Source organism: Malaclemys terrapin, chromosome 3 (assembly GCF_027887155.1).
Source record: "Malaclemys terrapin pileata isolate rMalTer1 chromosome 3, rMalTer1.hap1, whole genome shotgun sequence".
NCBI classification, from domain to species: Eukaryota; Metazoa; Chordata; order Testudines; family Emydidae; genus Malaclemys; species Malaclemys terrapin.
This window is the reverse complement of record NC_071507.1, coordinates 90,402,227-90,418,837: the sequence shown is the minus strand read 5'-3', so window position 1 is coordinate 90,418,837 and position 16,611 is coordinate 90,402,227. Positions and strand designations below refer to the sequence as shown.

At 44.8% G+C, this 16,611-nt stretch overlaps 1 protein-coding gene across 1 annotated transcript in view; it reads left to right on the top strand.

Annotated features, from left to right (window-relative positions):
* The first annotated feature begins 366 nt into the window (after positions 1–366).
* FNDC1 (fibronectin type III domain containing 1) overlaps positions 367–16,611 on the top strand; it is a 131,361-nt gene continuing 115,116 nt past the window's right edge. Inside the window, exon 1 of the mRNA XM_054023134.1 lies at positions 367–693. Coding sequence (XP_053879109.1) covers positions 597–693 — 97 coding nt within the window. The 5' untranslated portion in view covers positions 367–596. The remainder of the gene's footprint in view (positions 694–16,611) is intronic.

Sequence of the window (16,611 nt, the reverse complement as noted above, 5' to 3'; positions counted from 1 at the left end):
GAGTTCCGGAGGGCGCTAGGGAGAGACTGGAGGCCCTCAAGTCTCAGCGATGAGAAGGGAGATGGAGCGTGTGTGTCTGGACTCCGAATAGATTTAACTAATGACAATGCAATGCCCAGGAAAAATAGCAGTGAGGAGGGGAAATAAATTCCTTGGAGTGGAAGTGACTGAACATTGAAGCCACAACGCAGAGGACAGACAATGTTTTGGGCGGAGAGTAGATTTCTCTGCCTTCCCCCTTTGCCAATAAATCAATGAGTGGTGGGGAAAAAAATCAAAGCAGGTTGCCGGCTCCTTCCCTCCCCCGGCCTCCTGTTGCAATCTCCCTGGGCGCCAGGAGGAGGAGACAGAGGGAAGGCGCTGGGAAGCGAAGCGGCTGCCGCGGCTCTGTTCGACATGAAGGGAAGTGGCGAGGCTCGAAGGCAGCGGCAGCGGGGCTAAGCAGTGCCATTGGGCTGGGCGGGGAGCTGCGGTGCAGCCGGCAGGCTTCGCGCGGGATTGTTCCAGCGCCTCTTCCGCGCCACGAGACCCTGTCGCACGTGCCCCGCCGGGAGTGAGGGGCGCCGCCGGGACTGACTCCTGAGCACACCGGCTCCATGGCTGCTGCAGCCCGGGCTCCGCTGCGGCTGCCCTGGGCAGCGCTTTTGCTCCTCGCTGCTGCGCTGCTGCACTCCGGCTCCCCAGCGGCCCCAGGTACCGTCTCCCTCCCCGGCTCCAGGCGCGGTGCGGTTGATCTGGGGGCAGGGAGTGTGCCATTGCCTTGCGCTTCTCCCCCCACCCCTGCGGGCAGCCTTCGGGGCAGGCAGGGCGAAGAGGAGGTGCTGGGCTGCATGGAGCACAGGTGTGTTATAGAAGTGGATGGCACCTGTGAAATGAACACAGCCGGGCCCTCAGCCACTACCCCAGGGTGAGGGAGATCAGGCGCTGTCCCGATCAGTGGGGACGGTCTGGATGGAGCAGGTCGGAGGGGTGTGAGGTGGAGACCCACGCGGCAAAACCCCTCACTCCAAAAGGAAAATAACAAAGCCCACTTTAAATCATGGGGGTGGGGGGCAACCCTACAGCTCAGTTGTGCCTTGGAAACCGGGAAAATGTACTTCCCACGCAGGTACTTGGGAGGTCAGCTCTTCATCCGCCTCCTCTTCGCCATGCCAGTGATCGAAAATACTTTTTGTGATCAAAATTTGCCGGGGTGTGTAAACTGTTGATCGCCTCCCCTCCCGACGTTCTCACCCTCCGAAGCCTGTGTGTGTTTTAGGGATGGCTTCGGTTTGCAGGAGGGGAAGTCGTGGCAGCAGTATGTGTTCGTACTAGTTATTTCCAGCTAAGTGGAGGCAATTTGCAGGCAGTCTCGCCCGGGGGCACATATTTGACAACAATATTTAGTGTGTTGATTGTGCCCTGGATATAATTAAAATGACAAAGTCAGAAAGCCCTACTTACTTGGGGATTTATTTTTTCGGGGATCTCTATATTAATTGCAACATCAAGTACTTGGTTGTGGCTTTTAAAAAAATGCACCTTGGAAGTGAGCAAAGAGTGTCTGTCACAGGTTAACATTTAGGCCTTAAATCATGTGTCCCACATTATAAATGTGGCAAGGATATGAACCTTTCTAATGTATTTCAGTCTCCTATTGCTCAGAAGCAACTTTGATCTGTTTTTTTTTTTTTTTTTTTTTGATTCTGTGAAAGGACATTTGTTTCGACGGCAGAAGCACCATGTCTTTATGACTAAAACACCTGTAGCTCTCTGTTATTTTCTCCCTTCCACTGTCCTCTCTATGTTCCTCTGGAATCACGTTTGTTTGCTGTGGCAGAGTGAGCTCTGTCACATTTCCCAGTGCTACCCACCCCGCTTCCCAGTCGCCTTACGCACTATAAATCACTCCAGATATGTGGAATGTTTTAGCTGGATCGTTCTTTGGAGCCTCAAACCATGGCTTATCTCCACCACATTAACACAGAATTTACAGTTGAAACGATGGCCAGATCAGAGAGGGCCAAACTAGCACAAAGATATTTGGGGAAATAAATCAAATGAGCTGAAAAATGTTTTATCCCCATGTCCCATAGAAGCTGTCATGGGACTGATGATTTGTTTAATCTGTTCCTTGGAAAACATTTACTGTCTCCAAGAGCAGAACCCATCGTTAGGTTCTGAAGATAACAGCGATGGAGCTGCATTCAGCTAGTGGCAGAGACAGCCAAGGCAATTAAGTGCTCCAGCTGAAAGGACATTCATGATCAAAATTAATACCCTACGTTAGAACTCATTCCCTCCTATTGCACTTAATGTCGATTCCTGGTAGTTTTTATTACTGTAGTTATTGGATGCTAACTTGTCCATCATACTTTGCAGTGACTTTAAGGAGAGTTGAGTTTCCGCACAACCCATTCTTGAACATAGGGCCTGATTTTTCTCTCACTTTCATCAGTGTAAAGAGGTAAAAGCTCAGCTGAAGTCAGTGTGGTCTGGCTGAGCTGTGCTCGGGGCAGGACTGGGAGACTGGGGTGCCAAAGGTGGCTTTGTGCCATGTTTGCAGCTCCTAGGTCCAGGGAGAGCTGGGGTGGGTTTAGCCTACTTTACAGCAGTTTCAGAATTGCTCTAAGTTGTGTGCAGCTGCTTATGGCACCAATGGACTGTTCTGAGCCTGAGATCACTGGAGTGAAGCAATGCTTGTGCTATGCTCCAGTTCCTCAGCCCCACAGGGACCTCTCCCTCAGCCACGCAGAGATTCTCCCCATTCAGGGGAAATCCTCAGCAGGCCAGCAGTTCTTTGGCCCCTCCAGAACAGGGCCCAGGAGTCTGGCCCAATAGTGTAATCATGCTCTAATTTGAGGGTAAGTAAAAATCAGGCATCTGCAGTCTCTACTCAGACAGGAATATTTGCCTGAATAAGGACTGCTAGGTTGGGCCTCTGTTTGGTAAATCAGAATTATTTTCATTTGGTTGTGATCCTCTTTCACAAACATTGTACAGAATGAAAGCGCTGTGATTCTCTGAACGCTGCAGGTGAAACCATCATGCTTTTCTTTTTCTTAAACGTCAGGATCCACTTACTTCCTGCACTTCAGCTTGTCCCCATTGCCCTGAATCTGTCATTACTTTGTTCCCCTTTTGCACCTGTGTCTGCCAATGGACTCTGTTTCTAATTAGACAGGTCATGGCCAGTGCACAGACCATGACATCATTTAATATTTGTTTCATATGTGACTTCTCATAACTGCACATCTGACACTTAAATCTACTTCCTAAAGCTCAATAGCACATTAGGTGTGTTAGTTATTAATTTCTCCCCTATGAACAGCTTAGATATTTGATCTGACTTCATATCAGGAAGCTCAGTCCGGCACTGCATGAGGGAATGAAATGCTGTTCTTTTCCTCTGGTAGCCTTCAGAGGGCACTAACAGCACTACAGCAGCATGACACATCTTGTCAACCTTCGCATTGTACAGTTAGCTATGGTAGCTACTGTGCTTTCCCTCCCCATGAAGGAACCTACAGTTTTTACAACAGTGGAAAGTGGTAGCAATGATGAGTAGCTGCTAGATGGGCGATTTAGGGCTTCCCAGTGTAATTTGAGATAAGTTTTATTAATTTTGGACTATGATTGCTTTCTTTATTCACAAGGGAGATTTTTTGTTTCTGTGTCCTAAATAAGCAGTAATTTTTGGAGAGAAGTATTAACTATGGAGGTGCGAGGAGTTAAAACACTGAATATACCAACACAATTTTGAAGATGGGTTCATTTATTTTTCTCTGTTTATTAGAGCCCCAAGTTTGTTGCTTGCCCCTATGTTCATAATCCAAATTTTGGCTATATCCTAGACACTTCTGTGGTCACTGAAGAGCATTTTGACTTCACTTGCACAGGTTAAGAGATGATGGACTGGTCCTCCAAGGAAGTGAGATGTAGATGTTAAGCCTCTACTTTATGAAGAATCCAGTTTAATTCTTTTATACTAAATTGTTTTTGAAAACTGTAATAATAAACATGTATTTGCTGTACAGTAGTTAAATATTCAATGACATTGGCTCAAAACCCATTTCTCTATCCAGTGGTGACAACACCAAGTGTGCAAAAATCATGACTCAGGTCCCCAAAATTATATAATTGGCTTAGAAATAATAAGATTTTTAAAATAACAAATGTTGGATTCTTTTGATTTACCTTCTGATTTTTGAGGCTTAGTGTTCATGTTTTTAAGCTGTTCTCTGCAACCAGGTAGTCTATAGATTTACTTTTTAAAAATAATTGAAATCTGGGATTTTCCTGCAATCGCTTGACTCCAGGAACCGGGGCTTTAAGAAAAACATGAATATAGAGATTTGCTATAGAATCACAGGATTGGATACCCTGTAGATCAGACTAATTCCTCCTACAATATGTTATATTTTGTATTTCACTTCTCATTTCTTTGACCCCAATTCAGCAAGTTACTTAAGCATGTGAGTCAATAAGCATAGTTAAGCATTGACGTCAATAAGACTACTCAGTTTCTTAAAGTTAGCCATATGATCAAGTACCTTGCTGAACTGGGATCTTTATTGCTAGAAAATCTTGAGGAAGTCACAATCTCTGATTTTTAGGAGAGCATTGTTCATCATACACTTGAAGCCATGAAACTCTGTTTGGGACATCATAACTTGATTGCTGTTGGAATAATGATGATGACAGGTATAGAGGATTCTGACATCAAGTGAAGATTAAGTAGCAGAAGCAGATAAACTCTTCACAAATAAAAATTGTGGCCAATATTTTCAAATGTAGGGGCCTAAATTAGGCCCCAAAATTCATATTTATGCACCCAAGTAAAAGTGGCCTGATTTTCAGTAGCCAAATGAATCAAGGTGAGCTACATGTTCTCGCCAACCTTGGAAATTAGGCCACTGCTATTTATGTGGTTCAGCATGGATTGAGATGCCTAAATTTGAAAATCTTGGCCTATATTTTAATGAAAATGGCCCAGATCCTAAATATCTTTGAGGAGTTAGATCAATATCCCGAAGTAATAGTGAATTGCTGGGGAAAAATCCCAAAACAAAAATATATGGCACATAAGGATTATTATATAAACAGATAGCTTTTCTTTAAAAAAAATGTCATTTAATTATTACTGAGCCAAGAATTAAACTTTAACCATGTTGGAAGGAAATTAGTCTAACCTTCTCCCGACACTGACCAGTGGGGAAAAAGAGCCCAGAGGAACTTCCATATAAAACAAGTATATATTAGAATGTGGTTTGGAGAAGTCTGTATTTTAAATCACTCCCTTTCAGCTTGAAACTTGATCATCAAAGCCCAGCTCTTCATAAAACAAGGTTTATTCCCCTTTGAGGATTGTGGAGCTTGTTCATATTTTGTCATTCCATACAGCTGTTTTACCATTACTCAGTCTTCACGTCTTTTGGTCATCCCACAATAAACCTTGTTCCTATAGTCCAACAGCCCTTTTTGGGTCTTGTGTTCTTCTGGAATTAAATAGACTGTTTTTCAAAGGTTTCTTGGAGGGGTCAGTGGTTCTTAACATATCTGTCAGCTGTTGCAAGGATAAGAGGCCAACTTTGCAAATACTAATTGAGTGTAATGTTCCTGAGAGGAGTCCTGTTGACTTCAGTGAGATTCCTCATGGTAGTAGGCACTACACTAGGTTGTAAGTTTTTGCAGGCTCAGGGCCATAGATTTTAAACATAAATAATTCTATTAATTGACACCCAGTAAACCAAAGCAGAGTAGTTGTTTATAGTGTACATATAAATAAGATTGAGATAGAGAGACAAGATGGGTGAGATAATATTTTTTTATTGCACCAATTTCTGTTGGTGAACGAGACAAACTTTAGCGCTTACACAGAGCTCTTCTTCAGGTATAGGAAAGGTACAAATAAATAAGAGAAGCATATGCCTTATCCCAAATGTTAACAATTTACCTAATGCCCGGGTTTAAAGCATGAAACCCCACAGAAATACAGTGATCGTGAACCATATTATATTGGTATGCATGAGATATCTTGGAGTTGGAAGGGAAAGGGAGATAACCCTTTCCTTTGTTACAGAGAGTTCTCTACTTGGGGCACAGAGAGCCTGTTTTGTCATTGCCATATGGCCCCTTTCATGGATATTAATTGACTCCCTACTTCTTTGTTGTGTTGATCAAGGCCTGAACTGGCATATAAATTAAAATAATACCTTAAATATCTAGATGTGGTTCCTACCCCTTGCCCCTGTAAAAGGTTCAGGCACATCAGTGAGGCAGCGGGGAGGGACTTATAGTCTCAGATACCATTGCAGTATCTGTTGTGTGTGGAAATAGAAAACCTCGTTTGCCATGGCTGTCGATGTGGTACCACTCCTGACACTAAAATCACCCTTCCCAGGCTCTCAAGATAGTGTTAGTTACACTAAGACAAAATACCATCCCATTTCCCCCTTTCAGCGGGTCAGTGATATGTGGAGAGGATCCCTGCCCTGACTCTTTTTTTCTGAAATGACCCCCAGCTGACCAGTATAAACCAGCCAGGTTCTGACACTCATACTAAATACACCTCTACTCTGATATAACGTGACCCGATATAACATAAATTTGGATATAATGCGATAAAGCAGTGCTCTGGGGGGCGGGGCCATGCACTCTGGCAGATCAAAGCAAGTTCGATATAATGCGGTTTCACCTATAACGTGGTAAGATTTTTTGGCTCCCGAGGCCAGGGGTAGAGGTGTAGTATCTTGCTCCACAAACAGGCCCTACCTGAGCAATTGCATTGTACGCTTACATAGCAAAAAAGAGCAGAGGGAAAGAATCCCATAACTGGGACCCTCCTTCCGTATGATCTCATGGTATCCTTTCACATAGAGGATACCCTTCGGGGGGAGAGAACCCCAGTTAATAGGAAGAGAAAGGGTATAGTAATGGGGGATTTGATTTTTAGAAATGTAGATAGCTGGGTTTGTGATGACTGGGAGAACCACATGGTGAACTGCCTGCTGGTGTGACATCCAGATAGATTTATGTGCAGTGCTTGGGAGGAGCTGGTGGTAGTGGTATATGAAGGTACCAGTGACATAGGGAAAGGTAGGAGAGAGGTCCTGGAGGCCAAGTTTAGGCTTTTAGGTAAGAGATTAAAGTCCAGGAGCTACATGGTTGCATTCTCTGAAATGCTTCCAGTTCCACGCACAGGGCCACTTAGACAGGCAGAACTGCAGGGTCTCAATGCATGGATGTGACAGTGATGTAGTGAGGAGGGTTTTAGATTTATTAGGAACTGGGGAACTTTTGGGGAAAGGGGGAGCTTATACAGGAAGGATGGGCTCCACCTAAGCCAAAACAGAACCATACTGCTGGCATGTAAAATTAAAAAGGTCGAAGAAGATTTTTTAAACTAAGGGCTGTGGGAAAGCAGACAAGTGCAGAGGAACACATGGTTCATGTGGAGATATCCCGTAGGGATTAATTCATTAAAGAAGGAACTCTATATCTTAGTAAGGAGAGTAAGAAAGAAGTTGGTAAAGTACAGGTAGGAGGACCTAGTGAAGAACAGTCAAATGTAAGTGAGTCCCATTTAAATATTACATGTAAAGGCAAGCAAATGAATATTGATGAAATTGTATGCAAGCACTTGCATACAAGTGCTAGAAGTCTAAAACTAATGTGGGCAAACTAGAGTGCTGGCATAATGAGGCTATTGATATAATAGGCATTGCAGAAGCTTGGTGGAATGATGATAATCAATGGGCCACAGTAATACCAGGGTACAAAATATATAGGAATGACAGAGTAGGTTGTGCTGGTGGGGAAGTGGCACTATGTGGGAAAGAAAGCATAGAGTCAAATAAAGTAAACATCCCAAATGACTCAATGGAATACAGAATCTCTATGTATAGAAATTCCATATTTGAACAATAAGAGTATAGTAGTAGCAATATCCTACCGACCACCTAATCAGGATGGTGACAGTGATTGTGAAATTCTCAGAGAGATTAGAGAGGCTTCAAAGGCAGAAAACACAATACTAATGAGGGATTTCTACTATCCCCATATTGACAAGGTACATGTCCCCTCAGAACAGGATGCAAAGATAACATTTCTAGAAACCATTAATGACTGCTTCTTGGAACAGCTAGTCCTGGAACCCACAAGGGAAATTCTTGATTTAGTTCTAAGTGACACACAGGATCTGGTCCAAGAGGTGAATATAGCAGAACTGCTTAGTAATAGCGACCATAACGTAATTAACATCTTTGTGGAGGAAAAATGCCAAAGAAACCTATCACAGCAACATTTCACTTTAGAATGGAGGACAACACAAAAATGAGGAAGCTAGTTCAATGGAAATTAAAAGGAACAGTCACAAGGTTGAAATGCCTGCAAACTGCATGAAGACTGTTTAAAAACACCATAATAGAGGTTCAAACTAAATATATACCTCAATTCAAAACAACAACAACAAAAAAGAGCAACCATGGCTAAACAGCAGAGAAAAAGAGGCAGTTAGAGGTAAAAATTATGTAAGAATTGGAAGTCAATTCCTAATGAGGAAAATAGAAAGAAGCATAAACTCTGGCAAGTCAAGTGTAAAAGTATAATTAGGCATGCCAAGAAACACTTGGAAGAGCAACTAGTTAAAGGCACAAAAACAGCAATTTTTTTAAAGTACATCAGAAGCAGGAAACCTGCCAAACAGTCAGTGGGGGTCACTGGACAACCAAGCTGCTAAAGGAGCACTCAGGGAAGACAAGGCCATTGCGGAGAAGCTAAATAAATTCTTTGCATTGGTCTTCACTGTAGAGGATGTGGGGGAGATCCCCACACCAAACCCATTCTTTTTAGGTGACAACTCTGAGGAACTGTCCCAGAGTGAGATGTTGATCAAGAAGATTTTGAAACAAATTGATAAATTAAACAGTAATAAGTCACCAGGACCAGATGGTATTTACCCAAGAGTTCTGAAGGTACTCAAATATGAAATTGCAGGACTACTAAATGTGGTATGTAAACTATCTATTAAATCAGCCTCTGTACCAGATGACTGGAGGATAGCTAACACCTATTTTTTAAAAACGGTTCCAGAGGAAATCCTGGCAATTACAGGCTGGTAAGCCTAACTTTAATTCCAGGCAAATTGGTTGAAACCATAGCAAAGAGCAGAATTATCAGAAACATAGCTAAAATAATATGTTGGGGAAGAGTGAACATGGCTTTTGTAAAGGAAAATCATGCCTCACCAATCTATTGGGATTCTTTGAGGGTGTCACAAAGCATGTGGACAAAGGTGATCCAGTGGATATAGTGTACTTGGACTTTCAGAAAGCCTTTGACAAGGTACCTCACCAAAGTCTCTTAAGCAATATAAGCAGTAATGGGATAAGAGGGAAAGTCCTCTCATGGATCAGTAACTGGTTAAAAGATAGGAAATAAAGTGTAAGAATATATGGTCAGTTTTCACTGGGAGAGAGGTAAATAGCGGGGTCCTCCAAGAATCTGTACTGGGACCTGTGCTGTTCAACATACTCATAAATTATCTGGAAAAGGAGGTGAACAGTGAGGGGTCAAAATTTGCAGAAGATACGAAAGTAGTGAAGATAAGTCCAAAGCTGACTGTGAAGAATTACAAAGGGATCTCACAAAACTGGGTCACTGGGCAAGCAAATGCCAGATGAAATTCAATGTTGATAAGGGTGAAGTGATGCACATTGGAAAACATAATCCCAGCTATATATACAGAATGATGCGGTCTAAATTAGCTGCTGCCACTCAAGAAAGAGATCTTGGAGCCATTGTGAATAGTTCCCTGAAAACATTTGCTCAGTGTGCAGCAGCAGTCAAAAAAGTTAACAATGTCAGGAACCATTAGGAAAGGGATAGATAATAAAACAAAAATATCATAATGTCTCTATATAAAGCCCTGGTACTCCCACACCTTGAATACTGCATGCAGTTCTTGTCACCCATCTCAAAAATACATATTAAAATTTGAAAAGGTACAGAGAAGGGCAACAGAAATGATTATAGGTTTGGAATAGCTTCCATACACGGAGAGATTAAAAAGATTGGGACTGTTCAGTTTAGAAAATAGATGACTAAGGGGGGATGTGATAGAAGTCTATACAATCAGGAATTGTGTGGAGACAGTGAATAGGGAGTATTATTTCCCCCTTCTGTGATGCTACACCCCATATTCTTCATAGAAATATTGTTATGATATGAATATGGTATAACTAAGATGTTTCATGCAAGATGGGTCATGTAATGTATCATTGGAAAGGTTATGTTTTACTGAACATGATTATCCTATTTGTATATATGTATCATTTCTGTATCTGAAGTTAGGAATATTGACTATGTAACAATTACAACTGTGATTACACCTGAGAAACGCCCACCAGACAGTATGCAATCAGCCTGGATGAGCCAGGGGGAGGAAAGACAATGGGTCTTTGAAGATGTTGATCTCTCATCTTCCTGGAGTTCCTTCCTGTGGACATTTCAAATAAACCTTGTCTCATGGTTGCTTTAACACTGCAAGGTCATGTGATAATGTCACCTGGTACGGAGTACCACCTTGGACACTGCTGGTATTTTTCCACTGGAAACGAAGGATTCCCGCCTTATGTAAATCCTATTTAAGGCTGGGAAATGAGTCAATCAGAGCTCTTCTCCATTGCCTTCCCGCCCAAGAAGGAAGACTGCTGAAAACACCAGAAAAAGCAAAAAATAACTAAGCTGGGGAAAGGCAAGGGCTGAGTCTAGGCTGAGACAGGGGTCTAGCCCGTGAAGAGAAATAACTGGAACTCTGAACTACAGAAACTCTGCAACCTGCCTAAAACAACATTTAGGGTGAGAAATTGCTATTTGTAATTGGTTTCTTTAGTGCAGTGTTTCCCAAACTTGGGATGCCGCTTGTGTAGGGAAAGCCCCTGGTGGGCCGGGCCAGTTTGTTTACCTGCCGCGTCCGCAGATCCGGCCGATCGCGGCTCCCACTGGCCGCGGTTCGCTGCTCCAGGCCAATGGGAGCTGCTGGAAGTGGCGTGGGCCGAGGGACATGCTGGCCGCTGCTTCCAGGAACTCCCATTGGCCTGGAGCAGCGAACCGTGGCCAGTGGGAGCTACGATCGGCTGGACCCGCAGATGCGGCAGGTAAACAAACTGGCCCGGCCCACCAGGGGCTTTCCCTAAACAAGCAGCGTCCCAAGTTTGGAAAACACTGCTTTAGTGTATTAAGCTTAGTTTGCGTGTTTTGTTTTATTTGCGCAGTAATCTGCTTTGTTCTGTTTGCTATCTCTTGTAATCGCTTAAAATTTACCTTTTATAGTTAATAAACTTATTTTTTGTTTATTTCAAAACCCAGTTTGTGCAATTCATTGGGGTGGAGGGGGGGCAAAAAGCTGTGCATATCTCCCTCCACATTGAGTTAGGGGGCAATTTTTATGACCTTGAGCTGTACAGATCTCTGTATACAGCGCAAGACAATATTATTTTGGGTTTACACTCCAAAGCAGGTGTGCATATGAGTTCTGGGTAAATCCCCGAGCTGAATCCTCCCACACAGAGCTGATTTCAGTCTCTGTCTGCAGCTGGGTGTGGCCTTATCTGTGTGTGTGCTAGAGAAGGCTTGAGGGCCTGGCACAGCAAGGACAGGGTGAGGAAGCCCAGGCTGGTGGAACGAGCAGGCTCAGTGGGACTCCAGTATATCAGACACACCGGATGGGGGGCTCCAACCCATCACACCTTCACTAACAGAAGAACTAGGGGTCAGCCAATTAAATTAATTGGCAGCAGGTTTAAAACAGCCAAAAGGAAGTACTTCTTCACACAAGTCATAGTCAGCCTGTGGAACTTGTTGCCAAGGGATGTTGTGAAGGTCAGAACTATTAACAGGGTTCAAAAAAGAACTGTATATGTTCATGGAGGGTAGGTCCATCAATGACTATTGGCCAAGATGGTCAGTGACACAGCCCCATGCCCCAGGTGTCCTACACCTCCAACTGGCAGAAGCTGGGAGTGGATGACAGGGGATGGATCACTCAAAATTGCCGTTCTGTTCATTCCCTCTGTTCTGTTCATTGCCCTGGCAACTGTTAGAAGACAGGACACAGGGCTAGATGGACCACTGGTCTCACTCAGTGTGGTCGTTCTATGTTCCCTTGCATCATATATGGAAGCGATGCCAACTTCAGTTACATATCTGTGGGTTTTTTACTGGTGAATTCTTTGCAGACAGCACATAATAGTAGGCACTGAGAAGCTGTGGGAATGAAAAGCAGAGAGCTTGCAGGACTAACTGAAGGCACTCAGCCCTTTGCAAGATCAGGGCCATTGTGTCTTTCATGATCAGCGTTAAACTCTCTTTGCTGTGACCCTTCCCATTGAGTTTTTGATCTGCTTCTTCTCACAGTTTCATCATCTGTTTGACCTCTCTTCTCTCTAAAGTTACTGCATGAATAAAGCAAGTGCTAATGTCTGTGACAGAAATAACCCCGTGTCTGGCTTCATTTGACTGAGACTTTAACATTGTTTTAACTGTGCTTTGTTTTTATTTAATGTACATATCTGACTAGTATCAAGGGCCCAGTTGTGGTTAAGGCTTGGACTAGGACTCAGAAGATCTGCTTCAATCTCTGGCTTGGTTACAAACTTCTGGAGTGACGTTGGGCAAACCATCCAATCAATCTTTCTGTGTTTCAGCTCCCCCATTTTTAACATGGAATGAGTAATATTTCTGTCCCCACTGGAGTGCTGGGAGGATTAATGCAGTGATGTATGTGAGGCAGTAAGGTAGTACAATGACAAGAACCCTAGAAAAGCCTACAATGAATTTGTTGAACTACTTACTGTGGGTTTGACCCAAAGTCCATGGGACTCTTTCCATTTGGCTTCTATGGATTTTGGATGAGGCCTTTTGAGGAGGTCAACTGTAATAGTGGTTTAAGAATGCCTTTCTCAGTGGCAAAATGAATGTGAGGAATGTTCAAAGATTCCTACCAGAAATATGCAATTACTGTACGTTGATTTAAAACTTGGTGCATTAAACTTTTAAATAGCTTGCATATTGTAACCATAAACAGTAAGCTACTGTCTAATTGTCTAATTCCACTTTATATTTGGCATTTTAACATCCTGATCATTTATCCTGTTATGAACTTCCTCCACCTTGTTTTCATAAAATGCCCCTAAAAGGCAATTCAGCGAAATAGAGTGAAAAAAAACAAACAAACCCTCAGTTCCCTTTATGGAATTGGATGTTGCACTTATATTAGTTCCAGAATAGTCAGTGATAGAATTGGGCTTTAAAGGGATGCTACCAAGTCATTTAGGGTCACAATGTAGATATTGGGCTAGATCAATGGTTCTCAGCCTATTTACTATTTTGGGTTGCATATCACAGTTGCCAACTTTCACACAGTAAATAAACACCTCGACTTTCACAATAAGCCAAAAATCAAGTTAATCCCATTTCAAAACAAGGCCCAAACAAGCCAATCCCTAAGAACCCCAACACTCTATGTGACTAGATCCCCCTGGCGTGCAGTCTGGGACTGTGGTGGGCCCGCTGTGCATCCTTGACTCTCTCCCCCGGCTTGCCCCTGCTTGCCGGGAGCTGATTTAAAAAAAAAAAAAAAAGAAGCAACAAGCTACAACACGCAACAAGCGACAAGTCCAACAAGCTACAAGCCAAAAACTTGCCAACAAGCAACTCACAAGCCAATTAAGCCAAAACCAAGCCCAATTTCTGCTTTTTTTCCCCCACGGGTTTGCCATGTCTGCTGCATATGCAGCTCTCTTTGTGTTACGTGGGCCGCATCCACACAATATATGTACTACCTGTATGGCTTTCTCATCATGCATGAGCCGCAGCTGTTTGCTATTGGGGCCACAAGTGGCCCGGGGGTTGTGAACCCCTGGGCTAGATCCACAAAGGACACTTAGATGCTGCATTGCAACACCTAACGTTAGGTGTCCTGCTGCTTGCTGGAATTGACAGCCCTGAGTTAGGTGCCCAGCCTCTCTATACAGTGCCTGGGGAGAGTTAGTGGCCTAAGAATAGAGATCCACACAAGCCAGAGTGCTGGAGCAGGGAGCTGTCTAAGCTAGCCAGTAGGAAATGTTGAGCAGAATGGTGTGGCCTGAGCCCCAGCATTCAGAGGGAGTTAGATGCCTCCCTCCACTTTGGATTCACAGCCATGAAGCCTCTCCTGGAGTTAAGTGCCTAAACCAGGACAGCCCTTTCTTAAGAAAAATAGTGATGATCATGCCCCCCATCCCTGCCATGCCCTCTAGCTCAGCGGTTAGAGCCCTCAATCAGGACAGAGATTTAAATCCCCACTCTGCCTGACATGGAGTAAGGACTTGAAGCCAAGTCTCCTAGCTCCCATATGAATGCCCTAACCACTGGGTTATAGGATATGCTGGAGTATTAGAGCAGGGACTGGAAGCTGGGTCTCCCTTATACCAGAGTAGGGTTGTCAGGTGTCCGTTTTTTTACTGGAACGCCTGGTCAAAAAGGGACCCTGGGAGCTCCAGTCAGCACCGACCGGGCCGTTAAAAGTCCAATGGGTGGTGCAGCGGGACTAAGGCAGGCTCGCTACCTGCCATGGCTCCATACGGCTCCCGGAAGCAGCAGCATGTCCTCCCTCCGGCTCCTATACATAGGGGCAGCCAGGGGCCTCTGCATGCTGCCCCAGCCCCAAGCACTGGCTTTGCAGCTCCTATTGGCCAGGAATTGCAGCCAGTAGGAGCTGCGGGGGTGGTGCACAGAGCTACCTCGTCGCACCTCCATGTAGGAGCTGGAGGAGGGACATGCTGTTGCTTCTTCCGGGATTAGCCTGAGGTACGCACGGCCTGGAGCCTGCACCCTTGATCCCCTTCCATGCCCCAACCCCCTGCCCCAGTCCTGATCCCCCTCCCACCCTCCGAATCCCTCAGCCCCAGCCCAGAGCACCCTCCTACACCCCAAACGTCTCATCCCTGGCCCCACGCCAGAGTCCACACCCCCAGCCAGAGCCCTCACAACTGACACACCCCAACGACCTGCCCCAGCCCGGAGCCCCCTCCCATACCCTGAACTCCTCATTACTGGCCCCACCCAGAGCCCGCACCCCCCAGACAGAGCCCTCACCCCCTCCTGCACCCCAACCCCCTGAGCCAGCTCAGTGAAAATGAGCGAGTGAGTGAGGGTGGGGAGAGTGAGCGATGGGGGGAGGGGAGATGGAGTGAGTGGAGGGCGGGACCTTGGGGAAGGGGCGGGGCAGGGTGCAGGACAAGGGTGTTCAGTTTTGTGCAAATAGAAAGTTGGCAACCCTACATCAGGGGATCGTCTTAGCCACTGGGTCACTGAGGGACATTTCCTCCTCCAGCAGCTGTGTTTTGTGCAGAGCTTGTTCTCATAGGTAGCCTCTGAAAATGCTTGTTGGATTGGGATAGGTGAGGGAATGCCTAGTTTGTGAATCATATCCTAGAATCATAGAGTCGTAGGACTGAAAGGGACCTTGAGAGGCCATCTAGTCCAGTCCTCTGCACTCATGGCAGGACTAAGTATTATCTAGACCATCCCTGACAGGTGTTTGTCTAACCTGCTATAAAAAATCCCCAATGATGGAGATTCCACAACCTTCCTAGGCAATTTATTCCAGTGCTTAACCAACCTGACAGGAAGATTTTCTTAATGTCCAACTTAAACCTCCCTTGCTGCAATATAAGCCCATTGCTTCTTGTCCTCTCCTCAGAGGTTAACGAGAACAATTTTTCTCCCTCCTCATTGTAACAACCTTTTATGTACTTGAAAACTGTTATCATGTCCCCTCTCAGTCTTCTCTTCTCCAGACTAAACAAACACAATTTTTATCAGGACTCAGTCAAGGGTTAGGCACCAAGCAACTTGACAGTGTGAGGACTTAGATGTCTGTGCACATGCCCGCTAGCAGAAATTTAGGTGGTTTGGGGACTTTGCTGGTGAAAATTTCAGTGCCTAGGGAATTTAAGCATCTACAGGGTTAGGCTGCAGCTGAGTGAGGTTTTGAGGATCTAAGATTTAGACTTCGGCACTTAAAGTGGCAGCTAGGCATCCAAATCCCCTTGTGTTTTTTAAAAAGAGAGTTTTACTTAACCTAATAATCTTAATTTCTACTTTTTCTTTTTTTTAAATATACTTAAATTCACTAAGCTGTTTGTCATAACCCACAGTTTTCTCATATTTGAAACTTTCCAAAACAAAGTTATGTGGTTGAAAGATCACAGAACATAATAAGGCCTTCTCTCTTTGTGACATCATAATACACATTTGTTCCTGCTTGATGCAAAGCTGTCAGCTCACTTGCATTGGAGGAGAAGAATGGTCTTGGAGTTTATGTACTAAATTTAGGGTTACCATACGTCCGGATTTTCCCGGACATGTCCGGCTTTTGGGGGTTCAAATCCCCGTCCGGGGGGAAATCCCCAAAAGCCGGGCATGTCCGGGAAAATCAGGAGGGAGGGAGGGCTCGGCGGGGCCTCTTTGGCCGGGGCCGGTGCGGGGCCAGGCCGGGGTCGCGGGGCCGGGGGCATGGTGCCGTGCGGGGAGCCGGGGGCGCGGTGCCGGGCCGGGAGCCGGTCCGGGGTAGCGGGGGGGTGCGCC